This window comes from Chrysochloris asiatica, unplaced genomic scaffold, assembly GCF_000296735.1.
Source record: "Chrysochloris asiatica unplaced genomic scaffold, ChrAsi1.0 scaffold00152, whole genome shotgun sequence".
Classification (NCBI taxonomy): Eukaryota; Metazoa; Chordata; class Mammalia; order Afrosoricida; family Chrysochloridae; genus Chrysochloris; species Chrysochloris asiatica.
The window spans coordinates 2,308,932-2,324,290 of NW_006408670.1; the positions used below are offsets into that span (position 1 = coordinate 2,308,932).

At 40.0% G+C, this 15,359-nt stretch overlaps 1 protein-coding gene across 1 annotated transcript in view; it reads right to left on the bottom strand.

The window, feature by feature from the left end:
• Window positions 1-9,662: 9,662 nt before the first annotated feature.
• The window catches only part of ZC3H12B (zinc finger CCCH-type containing 12B), a 27,892-nt gene continuing 22,195 nt past the window's right edge, over window positions 9,663-15,359 (bottom strand). The window contains exons 3-5 of the mRNA XM_006870795.1: window positions 12,836-13,070; window positions 12,105-12,211; window positions 9,663-11,083 (exon numbers count right to left, since the gene is read on the bottom strand). Coding sequence (XP_006870857.1) covers window positions 9,663-11,083; window positions 12,105-12,211; window positions 12,836-13,070 — 1,763 coding nt within the window. The remainder of the gene's footprint in view (window positions 11,084-12,104; window positions 12,212-12,835; window positions 13,071-15,359) is intronic.

Sequence of the window (15,359 nt, forward strand, 5' to 3'; positions counted from 1 at the left end):
GCTCCTACCACCAGGCTCTACCTGTACTTTCTGCTTGATTCCCCAAACCATCTCTCTTCCCCTCAGCTCCAACATGTGGCCAGCTCATTTGGAAGCATCAGGCCCCAAAATAGAGAAATTGCTGTCTACAGAACCCGGCCAATAACGGAGTCTGCTTAGAGGCTTACAGTGGGACAACCCAGACCTTTCTGCTATCCAGCAAGGTTCTGGTTTTTCTCTTTGCCTTCCCTCACTGGGCACCAAACACAAATTGAAATCCAAAGAGAAGTTTGCCTTTGTTAATTCTCCACCCTTTGGCCTAGAAAAGGTAGACTTCCCTGTGGTGAGAATTGGAGCTACAGAAGTGTTTTAGGCATTGGCTTAGAGATCCTTCTCTATGATAATCCAGTTTCCTCAGATACTCTGACTGTCTACCCTGTGATAGCCCTGAGCTGCCAAGAGATGGATGAATAAATTATATTCTCACCCATCAGAGCTCTCAGCCTAGTGAGAAAAGACAGGTACTGTGGTCACCATAAGAGCCTTAAGGGAATTTCAGTGTACCACAAGGGGTTTTGCTGGAGTAATATTTCCAGGGCGGTGGTGGTGGAATCAGGTCAAGTCTGTGGCTACAACATCCCTATCCCCACCCTGGGGAGTGTGATAACTGGGTGACAGAGTGAGCATCTCTGTCCATGTTTAGGCCAAGACAAGTGGCAGCAAGGGGCAGAACCAAGCAGCACACCAGCCAAGAAACTGGTCCCAAAAGTGCCTGAACCAAGGAAGGAGAAGGCTTATATTATGACAGTGCCAAAGAAGAATTTAGTAGAATTGTCATTAAAAGGAGCCATGGTGGCCCATAGCTCAGAACACCATGATCAGTTGGCATACTTTGGTGAGTAGTGTCTGGGATTGTAAAAGTTCCTGAAGGGCCATCTAAGGTACAACTATTAGTCTCTCCATGTGTGGAAGTAATTAGAGTGATGAGAACTGAAGATGCTTGGAATCAATTAGACCAGTGAACTCTAATGGAACATGTGAACATCAGTGCCCATGACTCTAAGATCAGAAGAACTAGAAGGTGGCCCACTACTGCTACCATCTGCTCTGAAAGGGATCAATTTAAAGGTCCTGGATAGAGTGAAAGAACATGTGGAACAAAATTCAATTTTTTTTTTTTTTTAAAAAGACTAGGTTTAATGGTCAGAAAGAGACAGGAGGGACCCAAGACTGACCCTCGACCACCCTTCAGGTCTGGAAAGGATCTCGCCCTTGTGGCCCAATTTTCAGCCAAGCAGTATATAGGGTTATGGGGAGAGAGGAGGAAATGAACAACATTAGTAAGGTCTACTCACCATGGAATGGTCAGTCATTAAGAATCAAAAGGGCAACATTTTCCTAAGGACAAAGTTAAGAAGGGATGTGAAAGTGGATGGAATGGAAATAGGAACCACAGGGAGGAAGTAGGATAACTGTTGTTGCATGGAGGGGATTACAGTCATTGAAATGAAACAAAGTATGATTTGTTGAATGCAACATAGGTGATCTTGTCTGTAAAACTTCACTCAATTCACAATATTTTTTTTAATATTTTTTTTAAATAGGAGACCTGGTGGTCCTGTGGGGTAGGTTTGGGCTGTTAACTATAAAGTCGGCAGTTCAAACCCACCAGCTTCTCTGTGGGAGAAAGATGAAGCTGTCTGCTCCCCTAGGAATCTACTAGAGCACTGTGCAGGGTTTTAACTTGAGGACATAGGACTCATAATGAGTCCATAAAACTTCTGAAAGTATTTACTAAATATCTTAGTATGTATGTGTGTTGTTAAGTGCCATCAAGTCGGTTCTGACTCAGCAACCCTGTATAGGGTTTCCAAGGAGCAGCTGGTGAGTTTGAACTGCCCACCTTGCGGTTCACACTGACCTTGCTGTCCAGCACATTATCCTGCAGTGCCACATAATTTTTCTAGGGAGCTAGTCCATAGATTATATCAGATTACCAAAGGGATTCATGAGCCCAACAGAGCTGATTTCCTGGCCTATGTGGATCCAAGCATTATGCATGAGATGAGCAAAGCAAAGCAATTTGTTTATTGGTCAAAGTCAGTTTCCCACCATCTCTTCCCTCTCCCCCGACAATGGCAAATGCTAAAAGTTTAGGGATGTCAGCTGGAAGAGCCCTCAAAGAGCATCTAGGCCATACCTAGTCAAGGGATTTGCAAATATGTGCTCTGGAAAGTACCTCAGTGCCCCTTCCATGGCAAGATGGGAGATCAGACTGCAAGCTCTCAGTTCACCTCCATCATTTCTCCAGAGCAGCTCTGATTTTTATCTACTGTTTATGTACTGGGATCTTACATAAGATTTCTTTTGAAAAATGGGTTTTGCTGCTGCTAAAAAATGGACGTCAGTTCTCATCCAGCCTACTCAGTTTTATGCATCAAGACACTGCAACAGACATAAAGAGGGAAGGGTTTTGCCCAAGGCCTCAGAGTAAGTTTATTGTTGGTGTAGATCAGTGTTTCTTATAATGTCATTTGAGAATTGAACCTCAGCCCCAACCTGAATGCAAGAGTGAGAATGGACATTAATCTGTTCTAACAAATGTTTCAAGTGATTCTAATGCACACTAAAATTTGAGATCCACTGATAGAGTAAAAAAATCTTCCCAAAGACCTGGTGTTTCCCCAAGTTTTACCACTTAATGGGTGCAGCCTTACAGTTTTCCTCATAATTAGAGATGAAAGAAAGCCTTAACTGCACACATTTAACTGGAAACTGGAACAGAATGAGGAATGGAGCATAAATTATAATAGTTATTCAACAACAATAATTGAGAATCACCTTTCTGACAGGTGATAATTTATCAGTGATTAAGAGCATGGTTCCTTGTCCTCATGAAACTCTGGTAGGAGTTAGGCTATTATGCAATCATAACACAAAGTGACAAATGCTAAAATAAAGGTTCAAGATGCCTGCAGAGCCCGCTAGGGAGAAGGAGCTAATGTCTGGACAAGAAAGTGGGATAGCTGGACAGGTGACAGTTGACACTGGGATGAACTGTTGAATGAGTTGAAGGAAGATAGAAGTCTGGAGGGATTAAGAAAGCATACATGTTGGGGTGAAGGTCCAGGATAATTGGTACATGGGTTAACTGAAAGGTCAGACATGATAGGTCATGAGGTCAGAGAGGTCAGCTGGAGCCTGGTGTGGCACTGTAGGATAAGCAGTGGACTGTTAACCACAAGATCAGCAGCTCAAGCCCACCAGCCACTCCTTAGAAATCCTCTACACAGGGTTGCTATGAGTTGGAATAGACTTTATGGCACTTAACAACAACAATATAGTCAATTCATTGATTTTTCACTTGTGACTGAGGAGTGGCGTTCGGCAATAAATTGTTCCTTCTTGGAATTCTAATTGTTCAGACCACTCTCCTACCCACACACTATCACTACTTTCCAAAAGTCTTGATTAATTCTCTGAGTGTACTTCAATCCCCTTCTAGAGTACAAATTCTCCAAGACAGGAACTGTTTCCTCCTAACTCCCTAGCCTAGTATAGGCCAGGCCCTTATTTTAGTATACAATAAGATTTTTTTTTTTTTTTTTCACAGTAAGCATTTGACACATGTATATCTGAAGAATGTGAGCGAAAGCAACAAGAATAAGAGAGGAAATGGGAGGAGGAGAGAAGAACACTTATTCCCAGGGAGGATACTATATCAGATTCACTAATAACTCCTTTTCAAAGGTTCTTGGGCTAAACTCTGCTGCAGCCATTGTGGCCACCTCTGCCTTTAAAATGAGACTGGCCTGGAGTAGGCTTGAATTGGGTAGGAAGATGCAGAGAGGTCTGAGGAAAGAGCAGAACATCACTGTGATGAAAGGACCAGCAGCCTGGGAATCATGCTTCCAGTCCCGGCTTTACCACTAATTTCTTTCATAGCCTAGGCCAGATCTCTTCAACCCTTGGAACTTCAATACCTGAGGTTTAAGGGATTAATGTGGTAAGCACTCAACCACAAGGTTGGTTTGAACTGCAAGGTCAGCTGTTCAGACTCACCAGCCACTCCTTGGAAACCCTATACAGGGACCCTATGAGTAAGAACCTACTCGATGGCACTTAACAACAAGGGGTTGATGCAGTTGAACATGACCTGAGTGACTTCTCTGTATAGCGTATTAGCCCCCTTCTAGCTCTGATATCTGACTGAGGGAGAGACTGTGTACAGAAATAAGCCTGGGCCCTGAGCCCTCCACTGTGTTTTTATCCACAAGTGGAGACCCAGTTCAATTCTATGGGAAACGCCAGTTTGACTAGCACTTGGTGCTATTAGTATACAAAATTTAGAGGGCATATACTTTTTGTGATGCCTTTAAATTGTGTTGAAGAATTTTAAATATATGATGGACTACCAGAAAAATGAACAAACTTGTCTTAGAAGAAGTATAACCATAATGCCCTTTAGAAAAAAGGATGTCATGTCAGGAGGGACCAGTCCATGGAGAAGGACATTATGCCTGGCAAATGAGGGTCAGTGAAAAATGAGTTGACAACCAAAGTGGGTTGACACAGTGACTACAACAATGTTGTCAAACATAAGAACTACTGTGAGGATGGTGCAGGACTGAATAATGTTTCATTCTGTTGTACATAGGATCAATGTGAGTCAGAAAGGATGGCACCTAACAACAACATACTTTCTGTGATAAAATGCCAATTAATTCATTTGGGAAGATCTCTACCCTTCTAAGGAGCTCCGGTAGCATAGTGATTATGAGTTGGGCTGTTAACCTAATAAAGGTCAGCAGTTTGAAACTACCAGCCATTCTGCAGGAGAAAGATGAGGCTTTCTGTTCCTGTAAATATTTACAGCCTCGGAAGCCCTGTGCAGCATCACTATGAGTCAGAACCAACTCCATGGCACATAACCACCACCACCACTATCTACCCTTATATCTTTTCTTAAGATGAAAGTCCCAAAGGGAGAAATTTAATTTTTAAGGAGCAAACGAATGTGTGTATATATGTACGCGCTAGTTATGGCTTTTGTTATATGTTCTTAAAGAAACAGAGCCATTAATGGTTAGTATACAAATACTTTATGCAGTAAATAAGTGTGGTTACAATTCATTGTTGTCAATATTACACTATTTTCCATTACAATTATAGGTGAGACAAAACCTTATGAAATAGTCACAGCACATTCATGCTAATGAGAGCATGTTGCTGACGTCAGGCAGAACAGAAAAAGCATTGCACATGCACTATAGGGCAGTCAAAACTGGGACGGGATATATTTTCATTCACCTCTGGTTGGTTTTGTGTTTTTGTCATTGAGACTTACATTATGTTTGGGTCAAACAAGAAACCCAAAGAGGTTTTATAAAAGTGTACACTCATTAAACAGTATTGTTTAATCCCACCAGTGGATACAGCAAACTACTATAGCTCAATGATACACAAACCAGGACTTAAAAGTAGTCAATCTGCCTATGTACACAATAAAATACAAACAATATTGAATATACTGAGTTTTACAAAGGCATTGACTACTTCAGACAAGCAGGTTATAGAAATCTATTAATTTAATTTCCAATGAGTACTAACTGTAGTCCCATTTTTGTTAAGACTATACATTCCTCAGTGTCAGACCTGAGGAGACACAGCTAGGGGAAGGCAAAGAAGGATTAGGAGGAAACTTGAGCAGGGCTCTTTGGACAGCTCTGCATTACTATCCCTGTGCAGCTCCAAACTTGTTTCACAGAATAAAACAAAGTGTATTGAAATTCTTGGCCCTCAAAAAGGGCATTTGTACAAAGTTCCATAGATAAAATGGTTACTGGGCACCTCTAAAGATAAGTCTTAGAGGAAAACTCAGTGCCAAAGGTTAATGTATAGCAATGTTTGTATTACTATATAAAGATAATTTATTCCAAAATAGAAAAATGAATTTTAGAAGTATTCTTCTGGAAATTAATAGTGAGAAAGAGAAAGACTATACATATGTGTGTATGTGTGTGTGTACATATGTGTATATATTTATATACATATATTGTTGTTAAGTGCCATTGAGCCGATTCTGACTCATAGCAACCCTGTATAGGGTTTCCAAGGCTTTAAATTTTTGCAGGAGCAGAAAGTCTCACCTTTTTCCCATGGAGAGGCTGGCAGGCTTGAACTTTGGACCTTGTGGTTTGCAGTCCAGTGCTTATCGTACTGCGCAACTGTGCTCCCATATAATATGTGTGTGTGTGTATTTCATGCTATGTGTTTCATTATTTTGAAGAAAAGTTTTGTGGACCATTTCCATAAGGCATCTGTCATTCTCCTTTCCATACCTTTCACCTTAAGAGAGTATAATCGCTCTGTGTTACCTTTGAAAAGGCACCTTCTTTAAATTGTCTTACAGGAAAGGTGCCCTGGATTTACCATGCTACTCCAGTGTCAAATTTCTTCTTCAAGTCAAAATAACAACAGATCACAAAAAGAAGGGGAAAAAAAAATCACAACAACCTTAATAAACATCTAAGGCTGGAACAGTCACAGATTTGCTATGAGGTCAGAGAATCAGTGAGAGAATTAAAATTGCAAAGCACCTTTTGCAAAATACACTGCTGTGCTCTCGAAAACCACACAAATACTATATGTAATAACCACTGCTGAGTGCTTGGAGGAAAATATCCTGAAGGGCACATGCTTAGCCCCATAAAGGAAGCTTGTTTATATTATCAAGGGATTCAAAGGACCCTAATCCTTGTATTTGTATTTTTATAATTACAGGCAAAATGGAAGAGTCAAAAGTGTGCAGACATCTATTTAAAAAAATAGATTGTTTTTCTAATAACTGAAATCCAAGCAGGACTGGCACATTCATAGATGTACAGCTCAATTTATAGATATTTTCAGATCTATATATTAATATTCATTAATGCCAACACTTTTTATACAAAATTACTTTTACAAGGACATACTAAGTTCAATATACTAAAGAGAATTTATGCATTATAATGCTTGAAACTACACATAACAGCTGTGCACATGGCAATAAAGAGACCTTGAAAAACCATCTTTGTCTATAAATACTACTTCTATTTAGAAAGAAGAGCCCATTCATGATCCTGGGCTCCTTTCCTGTGGTGAAAATTCAGTATCAAACCTAGTTTAAGGTGAGTTTTGTACATCTATTTCTATACAATTAAGAAAAAAAAAAAAAGAGATACAATTGGCATCAGGAAACATTTCTGGTTATTTGAGGCAATGTTCCTATCCACTTTGGTTCATATGCATTTTTTGACAGGAGAATGACAATTATTTTTAGGAAATTAGAAATATATATGCTGCCTTAAAAATATTTCTGGGCTGGGAGGAGTTTACAAATTTTTTGAGTACTGAATATGAACATGTTCAACATTAATTACACTTGCAAGATTAATCTTGTGTTTTCCTGTAAATTGTGCAGCTAGTGGACACTGCAGCGCCTTTGATAATTTTGGATTAGAGTTTCTGAGATTGTCAAATTCCCCGATTTACACATAGGTCAGATTTAGAAGGTCCAAGAAGTTGAAAATATGAAATGGTGTTTGTGTGAAATAGCAAAGCAAGCACTTCAGTGGCAGCTGTCACTCTCTATGGACCTACCTGACAGAAAACAAACAAACAAAAAAACCACAAAAAAATTTCATGCCTTATCAATATGTTAAAGAATAGGAAGATTGGCTGACAGATGAATAAGCTTTGGTTAACTGATGAGAAATGTTGGTTGAAATGCAGTTTTGATCAACTGAGAGAGAGACAAAGAAAGCATGCAAGCCACTATCAAACCACTAGAAACAACCCTGACCACAGCCTGAAATGCAGAATGTTTCACAGTAAGAAACATTTATAGGATTTATTGGCAGTGTTGCACTGTCTCATGAAGAAACAAAAGTCTTAGAACAGACCTTCTCAACTTTCATTAAAAAACAACCATAGAAGTTAGCAAGTTTCAGCTCAAGGATAATGAACTAGTCATGGCTCAAAATGTTGAAATTTGCCATGGATTCAAAAAGGGGGTTCATCTATTTACGAATCGGGCTGATAATCTCACGTTCAGCAGTTGGAAACTACCAGATGTTCCGCAGGAGAAAGATGAGGCTTTCTGCTCCCATAAAGATTTATAGCCTCGGAAACCCTGTCCAGGGTCACTATGAGTCGGAACTGACTCCACAACACATAACATCATCACCAGAGGCATTTAACTACAGAGGTTCCCACCCTGAACAAGACACAAGTTGCACAAGTGGTGTTCTCCAATCAAAAAGTCTTGCTTTCTTTAGTAACACGTCTAGGAATGATCTAATGGCAAATGTATTCTTTGTGTGTATTTGAAGTGCATAACTGAGCTTGCTATTAGCAAAGATGCAGCATCCCACTTTGAAAGCTACCTTTTTTTCTACCTAGAAAATACCCTGGTTTGGTTTTCTAAAGAAATGATCCACCAATAATCAACCTTATTGTCCAAAAAGTGAACAGCAAGAAAAAGTGGATCACATGACTGTGCACTGTCCTCCATTACATTTCATTGTGATGCTGAATACTGCATAGGTCATAAGTCCAGTGAGCATCCATTAGTCTTTCCTTGAGAGAAGCCTTTGGGGTTCATCATTTCAAGTCACATGGGTTTGGCCATCTCTCCTGCTAGTATTATTTAATCTTTTGGTCCAGGTCAAACTCTTCTGTGTTTGTCCAGCACATGCATACTATACTTGGAACGTCAATTTATTCATCAGTTCCTCTGCAGAAAAAAGAGTGCTAGTTTGATCCCTAATTTGCTGAGGTGAAGATTAAAAGCTAATAAATAAGTGTTGCCAAGTAAAAAACACAAAGGAAATAGAGCTGGTTTGCTCTGTTGCCTAAGGAACAAATGTTCAAATATTGGCATGTAATTTCACTTTCATAGCTAGTTAAAACTCTGAAATGTGACATAAAATGATCAAGTCAGGTTTGTGATCGATACAGCTATAGACTAAGGATTTTGCAGAGACTACCTTCTCGTTATCACTATATAAAAGGTTTTTTTTTTTACATAGACACATTTCAAACTGAATATTGGTGCATGCAATAGCATTGCTAACAGTAAGTTTGAAATATAGCTTTAGAATCTGAAATGTGACCCTATAGCTTGGTTAATAAAGATATTGAATGATCAGATATCCATGCAATAAAATAGTTATATTGAAAAATCTTAAAAGGTTATTTCAACATATAATCTGATCTTGATGCTTTTGCTCTCTAAATTAGGTATATTATTAATACTTTGTGACATAGACTAAGAAATCAGTGAAATGTAATCCTGTGGGATTTCTTGTAATTAGGCTTCTCCTCCCTGGGTTTTGCCTCCATTCTGCATGGTGCAGTGCAAGAGAACATGGCACTTGGAGTCAGAATTTGGGTGTCAGTCCTGGCTCAGACATTTGCTAGCAGTGTGATCTTGGCAAGCCACTTAATCTCACTAAGACTTAGCTTCCTTTCCTATAAAACAGGATACTAAAACAGGGTTGTTATACACTTAAATGATATAAACAGGAGGAAACACTCTAATTTGCAAAGCGCAATGAAGATATTAATTACTAATATAATATATTATGAGAATATCCATATTAGTATAAGTTTTTTTTTTTTGTTTGTTTGTTTGTTTTTAATCAACGTGCAGCCCTAAGCTTAGCAACAATCAAGGCTGCCAGTTGCTGGGCATCTGCTGTGTTGGGATTCTTCTCCATCACTGCAAGTACAATGTTTGAAGGAAAAATATTGCACAGGTTCTTGTAGGTTTGATACTGGTGCTCTGGGATCATATGTTCCCTGGAATCATTGCATATACCAACCCAAGGATTTCTCCAAAGCTGCTCCATCTTTTCAGGCACGCTCCGGACCATGACTGGCTCATAGCATGGCTGCATGAGGCTGTTATTCAAGGAAGAGGAATGGTAGTCATAGGAGTCATTTGCACAGGGCAATGGATCCCAACTGGCATGCTGTTCCCGGCACAGAGGAGGTCGTCTTTGCCTCATGGGATTGCTCTCGTAGAGGCGAGAATCAGAAATGCTGTCCATCCGAGTCATAGCTAGAGCACGGCCTGGCTGGGGACTTGCCCCAGGATGAATATTGGGAGGTATTGGGTAGTCTCCAAAACAGCTGGAGCGTGCTCCAGTTGCTGGGTGCTGGGCATGCAAAGCTAAGTGGGAGACTGTTTGTTTGTGATGGACTTGCTTAGAATCTTCTGGGCCATAACTCTGTACTCGTGTTAAGGCTTCATGGTAACCATGAGGAAAAGGCTGAAGACGATTCTGGGATGCTGAGCGATGCAGCTTCAAACTACCTTCAGGATAAGCATCAGCTACAGCCAAGTACAAGTTGTTATAAGAGGAATAGTTGTCATTCCTGATATGGCTCATACGGCTCTCAGAACAGAGGTTGGGATTCCGAGCATATATCCCCCGATCTGCTTCAGTCATGTAGCGCTCTCGAGTATGCATGTTGTTGATGTTCAGTTTGGAGAAGTCACCTAACATTGAGTAGTAGCCATGGTCCTCCAATGACTCAAACTTTGGGTATTGCTCAGCATAGGTAATAGGAGTCCCATGGCTGTTAGTAACCAGAATAGGGGGGTACTGTATACTGGCCATGTGCTCCAAGGAGGCCTTCTGGTGGGGGAAATGGGAGGACCCTGGCACTGGACTGCTGGCTGAACGGGTATTCAGTGCACCCATTGCATGGCTTTTGGGGGCCAGGACTGTGGGAACACTTAGGGCAGTCACAAGTGAGGGGACAGAGCTTGGTTCAGGCTTTCGAGCAATGGACAGCCATTCCTCAGGCTCCACAGCCACAGACCGAATGCTGGGATCTGATTGGCGCTTTGGGGCCACATGTTTGACCTCTGAGGTTATCTCACCTTTGGCACTAGATATCCCTGTGCCGCACTTGGCCAGGGTGCCTTCGCTCATGGTTTTCACTGTGGACAGTTTGGCACTGATGCGGAGCTCATCAGCCACCGAACGCTGGGGTTGGTTGGCCCGCTCCGGGTGGTAGTATTTGCACTTGTGGCCGTAGGTACATTTTTTGCCTGAAAAAATAATGCCTTGGAATAAGACTCTCTAATAGTGATGCAACCCTCTGTTCTAGAAATTTAACAATCTGGTCACTCAGATTAGGGTTTTTCTATTTAGGGTGAGATGAAAGTAGAAAATTAACTCTTCACAAAGATGAGCAACAGACAACACCAGAGAGGCATCACCACTGTGAGGGTCTAAGAAGGAAATGGAAGGCAGGAGAGGAAATTGCAGTGTGAAAGCTAAGAGCTGAGCAATTAAGTAGCCCTCATCTTCCTGTAATTCACAATCTTGCCTAAATATAATTTACATACTAAGGAGGTGTAGAGTGGCATCGAGCAGTGCAAAGAGCACAGATTTGGAGACAAGTTAGAACTCAATGTCACATCCAGTGCTATATCACTTAACTAGCTGCTTGACCTTGGTAAGTGATTACTTTCTGGGCCTCATTTTCTCTTCTGTAAACAAGGTTCATAATTATGTATATAGTATAATATGGGGTCATTGTGAGGATTAAATGAGAGAATGAACATGAAAACACTCTGATTTTGAAACACTCTGGTAACTGAAAGCAAAAACCAAAACATTTCATGAAAACAAATGACTATCCAAAAAGAGCAAACACCCAAAGTAGCTTTAGGTCAAGTAGCCCATGTTGCACTACTAACAAACTTTATATTAAAAGGAACTTGGATAAGAACATGAAAACAGTCTAGAAGACTATATTTTAAGAGCAAATCAAATTTAAATGAAGTTTGGAGGGAAACTGAAATTAATGATTAGCAACATCACTCAGGACTTAGGCAGCTAGAGCATGTGGGTCATTTTTAACAAGTGACAACTAATTTTCTCTTCAATTTTAGTTACCTTTTCTTCAGTAGGTTTTTCCTTCAATACCTGAGAATACATGAAGTCAAAGACTTGAAGTCACAGAAAGTGGACAAGCCAGGAATTCTCATTTGAAAAGAAAACATTGAAAAGCATTCAGAGTCCTTATTCCTTATGTTTCCCATAGTTCTACATATAGGTACTCACCATAAGGGCATGGCTGCTTCTTATATTCAGGAACAAGGGGCCTTTTTCTTAAAAAATTTTCAAGGCTTGGACCATGGCGTCCTAAAGGATCATCCGGAGGCATAAATCTGAAAGCAAGCAAATGAAGATGTGAATGTCTTCCCTCTTGACCCCACTAGCCCTGACTAAGGATTTCAGACCTTCACCATATCTTCACTATATTATTGTTGTAGCCTTCTAATTGTCCTTCCTGCCTCAACTTTACCTTCTGAAATCCAGCAGTTCTTCCCTTTGTTCCCACGCTATCATATAGAAAGAATAATTTTTCTCTGTGCATCATTCTTCCATGGACTATATATTTCAGTCATACTGCCATGCTTGATGGTTCCCTCACAAGCCTTCATACTTGTATTCATGATGTTTCCATCACCTGCAACACCCCGTTTACTCTGTAAACTTTATCTCAATTGTCATCTCTTCTCTAATGTAAAGACAAAAGCACTTAAAAATACCTGTACTATAACATTTATCACAATGCATTGCAATTGCCTATGCTTTTCTTTTCTCTACTAGATTTTGAGGCCTTTAAGGATGAGTTTCTGTTCCTTATCCAGCCTTTTATCTCCATGGCAACAGACATAACACATGGCACATAGTATGTACTCAGTAAATGTCTATTGCAATGAAATGAAAACTATTCCTAGTGGTAACTTGGATAGAAACTATTCAAAGCCTACTAGAAAGAAACATACTTGTCATTAACAAAAGAATACATCAGCAACCTCTCCTCTATAAATTTCTTCCATTCTGGCTTTTCAACTTGAAGGTCTCGGTAGTTATCGTTGGACACAATGATGCCATCAGAATCAAAAGCTAGTTTGACTATGAACCGGTCATCATAGCAGACAACTCTTCTGCCCTGGACCCTTCGGGATGGAGTGAACACAAGAATCTTTTTCTTCTCCAGTTTACGTAGGATATCTTGATCTGTCAAAATATGGATTACATGCCACAAAGTAGAAATCATCTTTGGAAATTAATTAATAGAATTTTATAAATATTACAAATACAAAGTTGGCACTAGATGAATGTATTATTTACTCTTAGATAGTAAGTTGGCTGTACTCCTGGTTATGGTACCAATTTAGATTGTGACCCTAAGCAAGTCACCTTCCCTTTGAATTTCAGTTTTCTATTAAATAAAATGAAGGAACTGGATTCAATGACATCTAAGTTTTTAAGACTTCCTTGAAAAGTGAGAAATTACACCAATAACCCACATTATTATTTTTATAACATTTAATAACGAGGCAGAACTTTAATAGCAAAGCAAAAGTGCACTTGAAAAGGGTCACACAGCTCTTAGTAGGAAGAGCAGATCCTTAACAATAGTGGTTTAGAGTTATTTATGCAGCATTCAGGCCATTCCCTGAGTGGCCTTTGCTGAGGAAGGAACATTGCTCTAGAGGTGAGTTATCAGATGACTGGCCGGAGTAGAGTCAGATGGATAGCTGCTGCCCCATTTCAAAACGGGAACAAAAGCTGACCATCAGCTGGCCGGCCTGCATGTAGATAGGTGGTTAGCTGCTATCTCATTTAAAAATGGGACTGTTCAGTCACCCTCCTTGCTGGAACCTAACACTTCCCCCTGAGAGAAAGGGGGAAAGGTCATCGATCATCTTTAGGCTAGTTCCTGCTGAGCAGGACATAGTCCTGTCTGCTCAAAGGGTAACAGGCACCTCTCCTAAATGCTCCTTGGGAAGGTCAATGGTGTTGAGTGGGATGGGTGGCTATCCATGCAAAATCATCAACTTGACATGGAATTGCTAGAGCCTGAAACTTAAATTTAAGTTTAAACTAACAAGTAGGTTAAATATGCAGGGCCCAAACACACATAATGCTATTATTGTTAGCAATGGCTCTATTAAGGGCCCTATCCATAGGAATCTATTTTAACAATATTTTAACCATTCCCACCAGGACTTTTCCTGTGTCTTAGCATAAATTTTAGGGCAGAGGGCTTTAGAGGCATAGGAACATGTATCCTTGTAACCTGCATTCTTTATACTTGTTTTGTCCTTTGGCTGGAACTCTTTTTGACTGTTGAAATAAAAAGAGCAGTAGGCAGTGTAGGCATACTCTTTTATAGTGTGCTTCACTTTACTGCACATTGTAAATATAGCATTTTTTAAAAAATTGAAGGTATGTGGCAACTCTGTATTGAGCAAGTCTATCTGTGCCATTTTTCTAATAGCAAGTGCTCATTCTGTCTCTGTGTCATATTTTAATAATTCATAAAATAGTTCAAACTTTTTCATAATGCTATTGCACACTTAATGGACTATATATTACAATATAGTGTATTGTTGTTACTAAGTGCCATGGAGTTGGTGCCAACTCATAGCAACCCTATAAAGGATTTCCAAGGAGTGGCTCATGGGTTTGAACTGCCAACTTTGTGGTAAGTAGTCCAGTGCTTATCCTACAGCACAACATCAGGACTCCACAGTGTAGTGTAGGCATAACTTTTATATGCAGCTGAAACCAAAAGATTGTGTGACTCTCTTTATAGCAATAGTCATTTTATTGTAGTGGTCTGAAACTGAGCCTAATCTATCTCTGAGGTATATTTGTAGTCTGTCAGGAGGAGAGTAAAGCATCTTTCCTAGAGACTCACATTTTCTAGTTTTGCTGGAAGGAAGGCCAAAGCTAAGGAGAAATATCAAGTTGTAGCATGTAAATATGGATTCACTTTCCTCTTGTTTCCCTAACTGCTAAGGATAAAGCTGGTTTGAGCAGGGCCAGGATCCACTCTCACGCTATGACTAGAAACCTTGCAGCTGCTGACAGACAGCGCCACATACAACTCTGACAGCCATTCATTAGGCTCTCCTATTAGACACACTGGGCAACAGAGGAATGGGAGTCTGTAATCTGTATGCTCTCAAAATTCTGTTGTAAGTGAATATAATGACTGTATTGCCATTAGGGTGGCATTATGACTTGTCTTGGCCTTCAGCACTTTTGCCTTCATGGGCCCATTACTCCACAAAGAAATATTAAAACATTATAGTTTATGACCCTGTTGATATAAAGACAAATACAATCCAGCTAGAATGATTAGCATATATTCATTGCTATTATATTAATTTTCTTTCTAAGTTTAAAAGAAAATAATGCTGAACCATTCTTGTGGTCTCCTAACAGTATTATGGACCCTATATGCTGGGTCTACTGGGTTTCATGGATAACTTAGCTCTGACTGCCACAGGGATC